The sequence below is a fragment of the Oncorhynchus mykiss genome, chromosome 17 (genome assembly GCF_013265735.2).
Source record: "Oncorhynchus mykiss isolate Arlee chromosome 17, USDA_OmykA_1.1, whole genome shotgun sequence".
Taxonomy (NCBI): Eukaryota; Metazoa; Chordata; class Actinopteri; order Salmoniformes; family Salmonidae; genus Oncorhynchus; species Oncorhynchus mykiss.
Genome location: NC_048581.1, coordinates 69,299,854 through 69,315,969, shown reverse-complemented (window position 1 = coordinate 69,315,969; position 16,116 = coordinate 69,299,854). Strand labels below are relative to the sequence as shown.

The following is a 16,116-nucleotide window of genomic DNA, read 5'->3' as shown; positions in this document are numbered from 1 at the left end:
ACAATCCACATAATAATTAACATTTTCTGTTGCTGCAGGATTATTTTCCTACTGTAGCAAACTGGCTCAAATTAAGATTCTACATATAGTCACCAGCTATCCAATATTGATCATTGCTTGATGTATCAGAAATTGATAATTCAGAGATGATAACCTTTTTTGTTGCTTCTTTTCCAGTATTTAGGATCAATGATTATCAGGGATCTACGGGGGATTGAGTCAACTCAAGAAGCCTGTGCCAAAATTAGGGTACGTGATGTCATCAATATTCAATCACTCTTTTCTAGCACTCCATATTGATATATAACCCCTTGCCATTTTCTTTCTACTTCTAGAAGTCGAAGGACCATTCAAGAAAGGGTCCTGTTGTCATCCTTTCCATCACCTATAAAGGGGTCAAGTTTATCGACGCAGCCACTAAGGTACTGGGAGCCTGCAGGCAATGAGAGATGCATGATGATGTCAGCAGCATCATTTCCCTACTTCGCTCTCTCATACTGATTCCCCTAAAATAAAGATAGCACTGTTGGTGCCGATGAAGTCTGTTGTTTCTGGTCGATGTTGTTGTTCCTGTTGCTCCTCAGTTCCATTCTGTTCTTCTGTCCTCTCACCAGACCATAGTAGCCGAGCATGAGATCAGGAACATCTCCTGTGCGGCCCAGGACCCTGAGGAACTCTGTACCTTCGCCTACATCACCAAGGACAATAAAAGTGGCCACCACTTCTGCCATGTCTTCAGCACTGTGGAAGTGGTGAGGAACAGGATGATGACACAACCCCAAACCCTTCAATCACTCCATACATTATTATCACTCCATAAGACTACAGATGTAGGATCTTAATTTGATCACTTTTTTGTTGCTGAGAATTGTCCTGCACAGCAGGAATGGTTTTAAAATGCTTGAGTTGCCCTAATGTAAAATGTATCAACCCCTACAAAAAAATTCCATTCATTATAATCCACATAATAATTAACATTTTCTGTTGCTGCAGGATTATTTTCCTACTGTAGCAAACTGGCTCAAATTAAGATTCTACATATGTATGCCAAAATACAATCACCCATTTCCCACCTTAAAATCTTTCTAAAGTACTCTGACTATTATTAATTTAACTATAAATGCCATATACAGTAATATCATGAAAAGTTTGATAGGAAAAGGTTTATTGGAGTTTGGCAACCTGCTGACAAAACTGCATGCAACTTCACATCTTGATTAATTAAATTGCCTTAATGTATTGATTAAAGTAATGCACCTGCTGTCATGCAAATAACTTCATATCTTGATTAGTCTCTTTTAAAGCCATGTTTCAAAAAGGCCTGGCACACGATACAAAGCTACATCTCGATTGTCTAATTGCATCCTTGATTAACATAGTGCTCCTGCTATGAATGGCATCTCAATGACAAAAATGCTGATTTATTGTAATTAGTACCTCATTCAGAGTGCCTCATTCAAAGTAGCTGTCAGTCACTACTGCAACCGTCTGTTCATTCTTTACTCCCTCCCTCGGTACAGACCCAGACCTATGAGATCATCCTGACGCTGGGTCAGGCCTTTGAGGTGGCCTATCAGCTGGCTCTCCAGACCAAAGCCAGGCAGTATGTCCCAGTCCCCCCACCATCTCTGGGGTCAGAGGTCATTGAGACCAAATCCAGCCGGCCCACATCACAGCAATGGAGCAGCATGAGGAGATCAACAGTGAGTACCACACACTGAGCATAAACACAAATCTCACTCGTAGCACAACATGTGTGTTTCTGCACGTGCATTATGTGATATATACATACTGTGTTTCTGTATATTCAGTATGTATGTGTAGATGTGTATGTGTGTATGCAGAAATATGCACAACCAGATGACTCACAGAGTGTTCCTTCGGAGTTTAAACCACTGATCACCCTGTTACACACAAAGGAAGACTTGAAGAGCGATGAAAGTGATGAGTCATTATTTTGCTACCAATCTCATCTCCCCGACTCTGAGTCACTCAGATCGGAGTAGATTTTCCTGCAGCCATACAATATAAGAACCATGATGAATGAATAGTCTTATTTTTTTTTGCTTACAGGCAGGATATAATTTCCTGTGGGAGTAAAGAGAGAGAAGGAGAGCTGTGTCTCTCTGCTGGTCGCCAGGCCCCTCCTCTGTTTCCATGTATATTGATTGAGAGTGTTACGTAAATGTTTACATATGCCTCAGGCCCTGTATGGATGTATTAACCTTTCAGGCCCCAGAATAATGAACACTCAGTGATCACTGTCACCTGATAAAGCTGCACCATCTGGACCATGTATGCACACGGCTCAACATGTTTATGCGTCCATACAAATCACTGTACTTTATTATCTACTACAAACAGAATATATTATGAGGTACAATATATGAGGTATAATATATGAGGTATAAGATATAAGGTATAATCAGAGGTGCAACTTTCACTGGGGACGGGGGAGAAATGTACCCCCTACATTATGAAATTGCATTTTTGTCCCCCCCCAGTTTTACCATTGGAATGTGATACAAAACGAGGCAACGGTGTGTTTTAGGACAATACGGATGCTTCCAGGTGTTTGGGTAGGGTGCTTAGAGTGTTTATCCGACTGGATAAAAAACGAACTAAAAAACAACAACATTATGTCCCCCCCACTTCTAAAACCAAAGTTGCACCCCAGGTATAATATATGAGGTATAATATGTCAGGTATAATATATGAGGTATAAAATATTAGGTATAATAGATGAGATATAAAATATTAGGTATAATATATGAGATATAATATATGAGATATAATATATTAGGTAGAACATTTGAGGTATAATACATTAGGTATAATATATGAGGTAATCAGTAAGCAGCATAATGCACAAGTTGGTGGTATTTATGATCGAGTTTTAGGCAGTGGAATTTTAGGAACATCTACACACGGGAACTAAATTTGCAGCTGTTAATGTTGACAATGATTTCACAATTGTGAGATGACCTTTCCTTTTTTCCGAAGTGATTTCATTCTTGCCAGGTGTGCACTCTTTTTGTCCCATGTCCATTATGGCATAAATCACTGTGCAGCTGAACACTGTCAGAGTTGGGGAAGCTACTCTGAAAATATAATTTACCTTGCGACCAATTACTTCACATTGGAAAAAGTTGAGCTGCACTAAAGCTAATTAGTTTACTTAACTAAAGTAACTTTGAAACAGTAGTTGACGACATCCAAACTGCTTTGTGATACATTATCATATCTACATCTGAAATGTCATAGACTACAAATTACAAGAACAGCTCAGATGTTAACAGAATGTGTAATTTAGCATATTAAACACAAAAACTGTTTCAAATAAGAATATTGTATTTTAAGTGAGAAACTGTTATTTTAGCAAGAAAAGTAGTGAGTAGTTCCAGTAGTTAGCTACACCCCTACATGACAAAAATGTAATTAACTACTGAAACACTACCAATATTAGAATTTTGTTTAACTACCACCAATCTACTGCAAAGTGGGGTTAAATTACTAGTTGAACTATATGTAGTTCACTACTCCTAAACACTGCACTGTGTACCCTGTACTGTACTGGCTGTGCCTAGACACTGAAGGGAACCTGGCTAGTACAGTCCAGTCTAGTTGGCAGATGAGATAAAGCCCTGCTATGCCAGCTGCTGTCTAGTATAAAACAATGTTTCAGAGTTCAATCTTAACAACATTATTTGTCTACACCAAATAGGATGTGATAAACAACCTAGATGATTCACTCTTTACAAGATATCTTGCACTGCTATGGTCAGTTCAGTGCCACTATACATGCTCTGTTCTTCTATTTCCCTGTTTAACATTTCTTTGCTCTTCTCTTCTTGATCCTCTTGTTTCCCAGGGTGCCCCTCCACTAGAATGCCGCTGCTGTTACTGTCACACGTGTACTACCCACCGCCCCTCCTTCCTCCCGTTGCACTCTGTTAGCCCTGGAGTCCAGGTCCTGCTCTCTCCTCCTTTCCGCTATCCTTCATCATCCATCTGCTAACCTACCTGACATACCTCTAACTCTCTCTCTCTCTTGTCATTCCATGCCCATCTTTAGTTTTTTTCCAGGCACTTCATGTAGCTACAGAATATTTGCCCTTTTGATTTGACTTAGCCTACACTGAATTTCTGTCACATTCTCTATTTTCTCATAGTCATTCCATTTGAGCTTTTTTAAGATAAGCAGTTCTTTCTCATGAATTGTTTCCTGAGGATAATTAGGCTATAGCTTAGATTTGACTTAACCAGCTACAAATGATTTATGGCTTAACAGTTGTGCTGCTAATGATCTAGTGTTTTAATTGCATAGCGGTGTGATAAGTACAAATAGGAAGATGCTTGAGGTGGCCTATTTAGTCTTAATCCTGCAATATTACTCAGCTTTTGGATTCAGATGAATCTGGTATTGGACAGCTATAATTTATATACAGTATCAGCCAAAAGTTTGGACAAACCTACTCTTTAAAGGGTTTTTCATAATGTTTTACTGTTTTCTACATTGGAGAATAATAGTGAAGACATCAGAACAATCAAATAATACATATGGAATCATGTAGTAACCCCAAAAGTGTTAAACAAATAAAAATATATACAGTGGGGCAAAAAAGTATTTAGTCAGCCACCAATTGTGCAAGTTCTCCCACTTAAAAAGATGAGAGAGGCCTGTAATTTTCATCATAGGTACACTTCAACTATGAGACAAAATGAGAAAAGAAATCCAGAAAATCACATTGTAGGATTTTTAATGAATTTATTTGCAAATTATGGTGGAAAATAAGTATTTGGTCACCTACAAACAAGCAAGATTTCTGGCTCTCACAGACCTGTAACTTCTTCTTTAAGAGGCTCCTCTGTCCTCCACTCGTTACTTGTATTAATGGCACCTGTTTGAACTTGTTATCAGTATAAAAGACACCTGTCCACAACCTCAAACAGTCACACTCCAAACTCCACTATGGCCAAGACCAAAGAGCTGTCAAAGGACACCAGAAACAAAATTGTAGACCTGCATCAGGCTGGGAAGACTGAATCTGCAATAGGTAAGCAGCTTGGTTTGAAGAAATCAACTGTGGGAGCAATTATTAGGAAAGGGAAGACATACAAGACCACTGATAATCTCCCTCGATCTGGGACTCCACGCAAGATCTCACCCCGTGGGGTCAAAATGATCACAAGAACGGTGAGCAAAAATCCCAGAACCACACGGGGGGACCTAGTGAATGACCTGCAGAGAGCTGGGACCAAAGTAACAAAGCCTACCATCAGTAACACACTACGCCGCCAGGGACTCAAATCCTGCAGTGACAGACATGTCCCCCTGCTTAAGCCAGTACATGTCCAGGCCCGTCTGAAGTTTGCTAGAGAGCATTTGGATGATCCAGAAGAAGATTGGGAGAATGTCATATTGTCAGATGAAACCAAAATATAACTTTTTGGTAAAAACTCAACTCGTCGTGTTTGGAGGACAAAGAATGCTGAGTTGCATCCACAGAACACCATACCTACTGTGAAGCATGGTGGTGGAAACATCATGCTTTGGGGCTGTTTTTCTGCAAAGGGACCAGGACGACTGATCCGTATAAAGGAAAGAATGAATGGGGCCATGTATCGTGAGATTTTGAATGAAAACCTCCTTCCATCAGCAAGGGCATTGAAGATGAAACGTGGCTGGGTCTTTCAGCATGACAATGATCCCAAACACACCGCCCGGGCAACGAAGGAGTGGCTTCATAAGAAGCATTTCAAGGTCCTGGAGTGGCCTAGCCAGTCTCCAGATCTCAACCTAATAGAAAATCTTTGGAGGGAGTTGAAAGTCTGTGTTGCCCAGCAACAGCCCCAAAACATCACTGCTCTAGAGGAGATCTGCATGGAGGAATGGGCCAAAATACCAGCAACAGTGTGTGAAAACCTTGTGAAGACTTACAGAAAATGTTTGACCTCTGTCATTGCCAACAAAGGGTATATAACAAAGTATTGAGATACATTTTTGTTATTGACCAAATACTTATTTTCCACCATAATTTGCAAATAAATTCATTGAAAATCCTACAATGTGATTTTCTGGATTTTTTTCCCTCATTTTGTCTGTCATAGTTGAAGTGTACCTATGGTGAAAATTACAGGCCTCTCTCATCTTTTTGGGAGAACTTGCACAATTGGTGGCTGACTAAATACTTTTTTGCCCCACTGTATATTTTTTTTAATTCTTCAAAGTAGCCACCCTTTGCCTTGATGACAGCTTTGCACACTCTTGGCTTTCTCTCAACCAGATTCACCTGGAATGCTTTTCCAACAGTTTTGAAGGAGTTCCCACATATGCTGAGCACTTGTTGGCTGTTTTTTCTTCACTCTGCAGTCCAACTCATCCCAAACCATCTCAATCAGATTTCCACTGGTCTAATGTCCATTGCTAGTGTTTCTTGGCCAAAGAAAGTTTCTTCTTCTTATTGGTGTCCTTTAGTAGTGGTTTCTTTGCAGCAATTCAACAATGAAAGCCTGATTCACGTAGTCTCTAACAGTGGATGTTGAGATGTGTCTGTTACTTGAACTGTGTGAAGCATTTATTTGGACTGCAATCTGAGGTGCAGTTAACTCTAATGAACTTATCATCTGCAGCAGAGGTAACTCTGGGCCTTCCTTTCCTGTGGCGGTCCTCATGGGAGCCAGTTTCATCATAGTGCTTGATGGTTTTTGCGACTGCACTTGAAGAATATTTCAAAGTTCTTGAAATTTCCCAGATTGACTGACCTTCATGTCTTAAATTCATGATAGACTGTCGTTTCTCTTCGCTACCTTGAGCTGTTCTTGCCATAATATGGACTTGGTCTTTTACCAAATAGGGCTATCTTCTGTATACCACCCCTACCTTGTCACAACACAACTAATAGTCTCAAACACATTAAGAAGGAAATCAATTCCATAAATGAACTTTTAACAAGGCACACCTGTTAACTGAAATGCATTCCAGGTGACTACCTCATGAAGCTGGTTGAGAAAATGCCAAGAGTGTGCAAAGGGTGGCTACTTTGAAGAATCTCATACATAAAATATATTTTGATTTAACACTTTTTTAGCTACTACATGATTCCATATGTGCTATTTCATAGTTTGGATGTATTCACTATTGTTCTATAATGTAGAATAGTACAAATAAAGAAAAACCCTTGAATGAGTAGGTTTGTTTAAACTTTTGACTGGTACTGAATATGTAGACAGTAGTATATTTCAGTTTTGCATTGCCACAATGTACTTTATTTGGGGTTTATCAGTGGTGTTTAGTGTAATCAGACATACAGGACTACTAATTAAAGTACATTTTTTATAAGGAAAAGCTATAACATATGATGTTTATCCTGGTAGTGATCAGTGTTGATTTCTGGCTGTTCATGTGTTAACAGAGGCACTTTTTTTTCTTGGTGAACCTATTGTTTAAGAGCGCATGTTTGAATCCTTACGGTGTTTTCACATTTTCACTTAATTTGAAGCCCAGACTAAGAGACAGATGGGAGTGTGTGTGGTCTGTTAGGTCTCCAGCAGCCTGTTTTGTTATCAGACATCTATCTATATGTTGTGGATTGAGCCCTGGTGTCTGTGATTCTAGCATCACTGGACTGTGCCTTTATTCCACTTGCACATGTGCTGAGGACTTGAGTGTGCAACTCTCATCCCCCCTCCCCTCCCCCGGCAGATTGACCCTCTGGAGATGGACACAGACATGCAGTCCCTGGGCAGCACCACCTGGCTCTTCAACCAGAGAGACTCCAACAAGCGCCCTGTCAGCACCAAGTACGAGACCACCATATTCTGAGACTGGATCGCCTGCCCCATCCTCACCTCGCACTAGCACCCAGTTTGACCCCTGACCTCTACCGCCCTCTCTCTCTCTCACGAGCCCTGTGCCTTCTCACTGTGATGGTAGCATCCCTCAGGGCTGCCCCCTCTCCTTTGCCCTGCCCTACACAAACCTCACCCTGCTCTGACATCACACATCCCTGCAGCTCTCTCCTGTTCCTCACCCCTTGGCAGACCCTGCTCCTCCTGCAGCCACTGATGGAGCCCCTTGACTTGTGGATGGACCTGAACTGAACCTACAATGGCCCTGCTCTCTCAACCGATCTGCCTCCTCCTCCCAACTACTTGCATTTGCATCCACCCCCTATTAGGTTTATCATCATTGAAGACATTGTGGTTTTTGTTCTCTTCCTGTCATGCCATTATTTTCCAAGTGACTCCCTTCGGTCAAAACAAGCATGACTTTTTTTCTGTTCAGCTACCTGTTGCATTTTTACCTGATAGTAACATGATAAGCATTGGCTGCACTGCCAATGTGAACAAGAAAAGAACAAACCTTCACAAGTACCTCTTTTTATCTAACGCCAAAGGAGTACTATTCTTGTGATATTATCAACTTACCGTTTTGGTCCCACATAGAGTGGAACAAAGAACATTATCATGTCCCAAACAACCTCCTCAGCCATAAACAATAGTTTACCCCCTTCCCAAAAGGATTAACAATTTTGTCTTTTTAATACCATGTTTATTTTTGTATTTCACTTGTTTTCCGCTAAAGGCAAGTTCAATATTTTTCTTTCCCTATCTGAAGCTTGTCCTGTCTTGCCAGACATCTACCACTGTGAGGCGCTGTGAGGAGACACATCACCTGAGATGCATGAAAGACAAAAAAAACTATTTTTTCTACGCATTTATTTTATCATACATTGATGGATCATCAAGGAATCTTCCCTTTCCATTCAAAATGGATCAAGAACTGAACCTCAAATTCCTGTGTGCTCTTCTTGTACACAAATGGGAGGACAACTTCGTCATCAATCTGCCAAGATCAGTAGCCTTAATTACTTCAATCTGGGCATCTATCAGTTTATCTAAATGTAATCAATTGAGCATCCCTTGCCACCATCACACACTCTCCACACCTGCTGACTGCTACATGCGTCTTCCATGGTTGAAAAGACTAACAGTACTTTTGAGTTGACAACACATGAACACTTTGGCTGAGCTGCAATGAAGTTGTTGTAATGGTACAGGTTTGTCCAGATAATACTGTCTATAATGCTCTGTAGCTTCACAGTGTGCATGGTGCCTCACCAGTCATTTTATTACCAAGAGAGACAATCAACAGAGACTGTTTGGCTCATCAGAGAACACTGTGTTAAAACATGGCACTATCCCTTAAAAAAATATATTGTTTTAAAATGGATATGGTTGGTTTCTTTAATAAGATATGCTTTTAAGACCAGGGCTTCCTGGAATATATTTAGTGAAAGAAACCAAGGGAAGCAAGACCACAATAATATCGGCGTAGTAAATAATTTAAGTGCAAATGTATGAGAAATTACCAAAACACCATGGTCATGAAGGTCACATTTGGGTATGTCCAAGGAATTTGAGGGCAATAATTGAATTTGCCAATTCATGGTGAAGGATACAATATATTCCTAATAACATTGTTTTAATTTTAGACAATTTATGAGGCAAGGCACATTTGTGTTGCTGGACTCCTTATGTTGCATCTTATCAAGATTACGTGGGTTGTAATCCATGCCATGGCACATAGGTTCAGCATGAGGTACAGTGTGTTTAAACAAATTAGTCACAAAAACATTAGCGACAGTGCCAAAGATTCAGGCTTACTCATGGAACTTTACATTTGAGGGATCAAAATGTAATTAGATATGCTTTCATTGTGCAAATAGTTTTTGGTTGAAAATATCTGTGAAACTGCATTCTTGTTTTTCCTTTCACAGGGATTTATACCGCAGGTCTAGTTATCTACACTATATATACAAAATATGTGGACACCCCTTATAATTAGTGGATTCGGCTATTTCAGCCACACACGTTGCTAACAGGTGTAAAATTGAGCATACAGCCACGCACTCTCCATAGACAAACATTGGCAGTAGAATGGCCTTACTAAAGAGGTCAGTGACTTTCAATGTGGCACCATCATACTGTAGGATGCCATCTTTCCAACAAGTCAGTTCTTCAAATTTCTGCCCTGCTAGAGCTTCCCCGGTCAACTGTAAGTGTTGTTATTGTGAAGTGGAAACGTCTAGGAGCAACAACGGCTCAGCCGTGAGGTGGTAGGCCACACAAGCCCACAGAACGGGACCGCCGAGTACTGAAACGCGTAGCATGTAAAAATCATCTGTCCTCAGTTGCAACACTCACTACCGACTTCCAAACTGCCTCTGGAAGCAACATCAGCACAATAACTGTTCGTCAGGAGCTTCACAAAATGGGTTTCCATGGCCGAGCAGCTGCACAGAAGCCTAAGATCACCATGCGCAATGCCAAGCGTTGGCTGGAGTGGTGTAAAGTTTGTCGCCATTGGACTCTGGAGCAGTGGAAACGCTTTCTCTGGAGGGATGAATCACGCTTCACCATCTGGCAGTCCGACAAACTAATCTGGGTTTGGTGGATGCTAGGAGAACGCTACCTGCCCGAATGCACCGTGCCAATTGTCAAGTTTGGTGGAGGAGGAATAATGGTCTGGGGCTGTTTTTCATATTTCGAGCTACAAGTTCCAGTGAAGGGAAATCTTAACGCTACAGTGACATTCTAGACAATTCTGTGCTTCCAACTTTGTGGCAACAGTTTGGGGACGGCCCCTTCCTGCTTCAGCATGACAATACCCCCGTTCACAAAGCGAGGTCCATACACAAATGGTTTGTCGGTGCGGAAGAACTTGACTGGCCTGCACAGAGTCCTGACCTCAACCCCATCGAACACCTTTGGGGTGAATTGGAACGGCGACTGCGAGCCAGGCCTAATCGGCCAAAATCAGTGTCCAACCTCACTAATGCTCTTGTGGCTGAATGGTCCCCACAGCAATGTTCTAACATTTAGTGGAAATGTTTCCCAGAAGAGTGGGGGCTGTTCTAGCAGAAACGAGGAAACCAAATCCATATTAATACCCATGATTTTGGAAAGAGATGTTCAACAAGGTGTCCACATACGTTTGGTCATGTAGTGTGTCTGTTGGCTCTATCTGTTTGTGTTTTGCTCAACCTATTCTGTGTGCTGTGTAGCCTTGTGTTTGTGTCCTTGTGGGAAGATGGGTTGTTCTGTCTCTAGCTGCTGTCCTCATTCTGTGTCTCCTGCTGCAGGAGATGTTATGTTTCGCCTCTCTCCAAACGACACCTGGTTAATACAGGATGGCTGACTGGAGAATGACTGTTAAGACATGCTAGTCTCTGTGCGGTACTGTAGCTGTGTCTCATCGTCAATCTGTTCTGACTGTTACAGTACTGATGCATGTGGCAGTATTTGTGTTTGGTCCTCTGATGGCCCATTGAGGTGTCTGTAACAGCAGTGTCTGTTTTGTTTTATCTTATAATTTGCTGTTTTGTTTTACTTTTTTCTTCGTTTCACAAAGATAGCACCTCATCTCATTTACATTGTCCAGCATTGTCATTTCTCTTGCACTACGTATGTTCCTCCCTGTTATGTGTTGAAATCATGAAAATACATTCAACCTGTTTTGGTTTGGGTCCATATAAAAGCCTTAAGTATTTAAAGAGCAGAGGCTATTTCAAGCAGACACAATTGTGGTGGCATGATTTGGCTGTGCATGCTTCTGTTTTTTAACGTCAGTGTTTTCCTTGTGTAGCTCACTCCAGCGTTCAAGTTTCCGGACACCAAGCTATGAGTTGAAGTGGAGCAGCCAATGTGAGCGTCTGCGTGTGTGTAGACTAGAGCCAGAGAGACCAACAGGGATACATTCAGCGGGTCTATGAGGGACTGTTTGATAAGGTCTGCTGCCTTCTACCACATCTCCTGAATACCAAGTAACAGAGAAATTAGAACCTTACACTAGCTGTCTGTCCACTGGGTGAGAAGGTCAGTCTGAAAGGTCAAATATCCTCCCTGGCCTCACACTGACTGTCTTTACCTCCACATCTGACTTCCTGTAGGTACAATAATATACAGAATATAGACAATTAATGATGGGCCATTAATGACAATTGTTATTGATTCAGGTATATTTGAGATTAACATGTTGTTACTACCAGGATCAAGAAGAGAGAACAAGAGTACGTGAATCAAATTTAGAACTACCGTACCAGCATAATAATGCTATGCCCATGTATAGTTTGGGCAAAGTATAGTTTGTCAATGATAATGTTTAAAAATGTAAAGCAATATATACCTGAAATTAAATAGTACAATGGAACATCTCATTCTTAAGGTATTTGATTGTGTCTTAGGGCATCTTACTTGCATGGGAGTTTGAAGGAGCTGTCAGACAATATATTCTATGAGAGCTAATTGCATCTCTTTGTCACTAAGACAAGCCCAGGGACTGGCAGAGGAGATAGATGTATGCATGCAGAAGTCATACTCCCTCACTAGCAAAGACATTTGGAACAAAACATGTGATGGAAATAAACTGATGCATTTTTAAAATACACTATTTTTCAATGGCTAACTGATGTAGTAAGAGGATGAAATATATTATTCAATGGAGGGACTATTTAAAATTAGGAAGAAAATGCAACTTACAAACTCTTTACCCTTGTAAAAACTGGAAGCTTCTACACATGTAGCTTCTACAGGCTGCAGTATCTGTATTTAGTGTGAGATCTTAATATGGTATTGTAGGTTTAAATCACTTACCAGTAAGTACATAGTATAGAAAGGGATGAACACCAGCAGATGCTATGATCCTCAAAGACTGACATACCACAGCATGGAGTGAATTTCAGAACGGTTGATGCACTAGGCCAGGGATGGGCAACTTTGTTGGGGTGGGGGTCACAACAGAGGTATCATGCCCATAGGGAGTACAGGGGCATGTGCCCTTTAAGATGTGTCTTGTTAAAAACATTATTTAAAATAATAAGTATTTTTTTTCTGTAATACTACTAGCCAATTAGCAACTTCATGAAGTTGGCTTTGGCTAGCCTAATCTCCCAACCTCATAACTAGTTACCAAAAAGCCATTTAAGGCTATTAATCAAGGTAGAGCTGCTGGCTTGTCTATCTTAGCTGGAATGTCTGCTGGAAAAGTTGGTCGATTTTAGAAAAGCAAGCAATAACGAAGAGCTCTATTCAATCAGATCCGCTTTAGCCAACATCTGCATAGCGGTTGTTTTGGCGGTGTTGGAACTGTCATTATACCTAAAGCGGTCATTGCCATTGGCTACACAGAGTCGCATTAAGAGAAATCCAGCAGCCAGCAATCCCATGCAGCCATGTTTCCAAGTTCGAAAACTGGAATGTGAGATGTAATCTACACCTTGATTAGATTTATATAAATCCTAATTTTCAATTTGAGTGTCATTTACGTCTAATGCGAGTGGGGGCGGGTGAGCCTTTGTGACAATGATCACAAGCGCAGCTGTCTACGATTTAATGACTCCAACGCAATTACAACTCCAAAGCGTCCGCTATGGGGCGTCTGCTATTGCCGGTTAATGCTTGATCTGATTGAATCTAGGCCTAAATGTACTGACTAAGATTTATTTTCAATCCTTTACCCAGATTTGAGCAGAGATGCAGGGAAGAATATATATATTTTTTTAAATGTAAGAACCACCTGTCAGCAGGATACAGACAGCTCAAGAGGTATGCTTAGCTATGCAGAAAAAATATATACATATATTTTTTTGCATAGAATTAAGCATAATGTTTATGGCTCTAGATTGCAGGAAAAAGCTGTTTCAGGTGTCAACTTAGTCTTCACCTCCCAGCGATCCCCACATACTTTGTGCCCCCTTAGATTTTGGGAGTGCATGACTCCCCTGGGCTACAAGTTGCCCATCCCTGCGTTAGGCTAAGACCTCCAATGATAAAGTGTGGTTATAATATAATAATGTTTAACTCTGTAATGAGATGGCATGCTGAATTCCATCAGGTTGGGTGGCACCTCAATTATTTGTTAAGGGCAGTAATAGCCTAATAATTTATCCTAGAAATTATTACAGAATATTATTGACCAAGATCATATGGCCTTATACTCACACTTTTATACTTCAGAAGTCCTTTATAAGACAAGTGTATGTACAGTGTATAATGGTTTATGTATACAGTACCCGTCAAAAGTTTGGACACACATCCTCATTCAAAGGTTTTTCTTTATTTGTACTATTTTCCACATTGTAGAATAATAGTGAAGACATCAAAACTATGAAATAACAGAAAATGAATCATGTAGAAACTTTGCACACTCTTGGCATTCTCTCAACCAGCTTCACTTGGAATGCTTTTCCAACAGTCTTGAAGGAGTTCCCAAATATGCTGAGCACTTGTTGGCTGCTTTTCCTTCACTTTGCAGTCCAACTCATCCCAACCCATCTCAATTGGGTGGAGGTCAGGTGATTGTGGAGGCCAGGTCATCTGATGCAGCACTCCATCTTGGTCAAATTGCCTTTACACAGCTTGGAGGTGTGTTGGGTCATTGTCCTGTGGAAAAAAAATGATAGTCCCACTAAGAGCAAACCAGATGGGATGGCGTATCGCTGAAGAATGCTGTGGTAGCTATGCTGGTTAAGTGTGCCTTGAATTCTAAATAAATCACTGACAGTGTCACCGGCAAACCTCGCCCACACCATCACACCTCCTCCATGCTTCACGGTGGGAACCACACAAGTTGAGATCATCCATTCACCTACTCTGCGTCTCACAAAGACATGGCGGTTGGAACCAAAAATCTCAAATTTGGACTCATCAGATCAAAGGACATATTTCCACTGGGCCAATGTCCATGGTTTGTGTTTCTTGGCCCAAGCAAGTCACATATTTTTATTGGTGTCCTTTAGTAGTGGTTTCTTTGTAGCAAATCGACCACGAAGGCCTGATTCACCCAGTCTCCTCTGAACAGTTGATGTTGAGATGTGTCTGTTACTTGAACTCTGTGAAGCATTTATTTGGGCTGCAATTTCTGAGGTTGGTAACTCTCTAATGAACTTATCCTCTGCAGCAGAGGTACAGTGGGGCAAAAAAGTATTTAGTCAGCCACCAATTGTGCAAGTTCTCCCACTTAAAAAGATGAGAGAGGCCTGTAATTTACATCATAGGTACACTTCAACTATGACAGACAAAATGAGAAAACAAATCCAGAAAATCTCATTGTAGGATTTTTAATGAATTTATTTGCAAATTATGGTGGAAAATAAGTATTTGGTCACCTACAAACAAGCAAGATTTCTGTCTCTCACAGACCTGTAACTTCATCTTTAAGAGGCTCCTCTGTCCTCCACTCGTTGCCTGTGTTAATGGCACCTGTTTGAACTTATCAGTATAAAAGACACCTGTCCACAACCTCAAACAGTCACACTCCAAACTCCACTATGGCCAAGACCAAAGAGCTGTCAAAGGACACCAGAAACAAAAAAATTAAAGGCCTCTCTCATCTTTTTAAGTGGGAGAACTTGCACAATTGGTGGCTGACTAAATACTTTTTTTGCCCCACTGTAAATCTGGGTCTTCCTTTCATGAGAGCCAGTTTCATCATATTGCTTGATGGTTTTTGCGAAATTTCAAAGATCTTGAAATTTCCCGCATTGACTGACCTTCATGTCTTAAAGTAATAATGGACTATCGTTTTTTTGCATATTTTAGCTGTTCTTGCCATAATATGGACTTCGTCTTTTACCAAATAGGGCTATCTTCTGTAAACCACCCCTACCTTGTCGCAACACAACTGATTGGCTCAAATGCATTAAGAAGGATAAATTCCACAAATGAACTTTTAACAAGGCACACGTGTTAATTGAAATGCATTCCAGGTGACTAACTCATGAAGCTGTTTGAGAGAATGCCAAGTGTGCAAAGCTTTCAAGGCAAAGGGTGGCTACTTTGAAGAATCTCAAATATAAAATATATTTTAATTAGTTTTTTTTTATTTGTTTTTTTGGGGTTACTACATGATTCCATGTGTGTTATTTCTTAGTATTGATGGCTTCACTATTATTCTACAATGTAGAAAATAGTAAAAATAACCCTGGAATGAGTAGGGGTGTCCAAACGTTTGACTGGTACTGTAGGTATATCGATTTGTCATTTATGTTGTGAGTAGTATATTGTGCTTAGGGTTACTTACCCCTTTAGGTACCCCTTTTCCTTTCACTTACT

General features: G+C 40.6%; 1 protein-coding gene across 5 annotated transcripts in view; it reads left to right on the top strand.

The window, feature by feature from the left end:
* The window catches only part of anks1ab (ankyrin repeat and sterile alpha motif domain containing 1Ab), a 32,655-nt gene extending 18,489 nt beyond the window's left edge, over nucleotides 1-14,166 (top strand). For 2 of the 5 annotated variants that reach the window (XM_021569578.2, XM_021569577.2), the window contains 6 exons: nucleotides 178-249; nucleotides 336-422; nucleotides 615-752; nucleotides 1,521-1,703; nucleotides 3,872-3,970; nucleotides 7,706-10,034. In XM_021569578.2, the coding sequence (XP_021425253.1) occupies nucleotides 178-249; nucleotides 336-422; nucleotides 615-752; nucleotides 1,521-1,703; nucleotides 3,872-3,970; nucleotides 7,706-7,825 (699 nt within the window). In that variant the 3' untranslated portion in view covers nucleotides 7,826-10,034. Of the gene's footprint in view, nucleotides 1-177; nucleotides 250-335; nucleotides 423-614; nucleotides 753-1,520; nucleotides 1,704-3,871; nucleotides 3,971-7,705; nucleotides 10,035-11,650 lie in introns of those variants that run through there. The other 3 variants (XM_021569579.2, XM_021569581.2, XM_036950540.1) reach the window with 3 other exon arrangements.
* The last annotated feature ends 1,950 nt before the right edge of the window (nucleotides 14,167-16,116 follow it).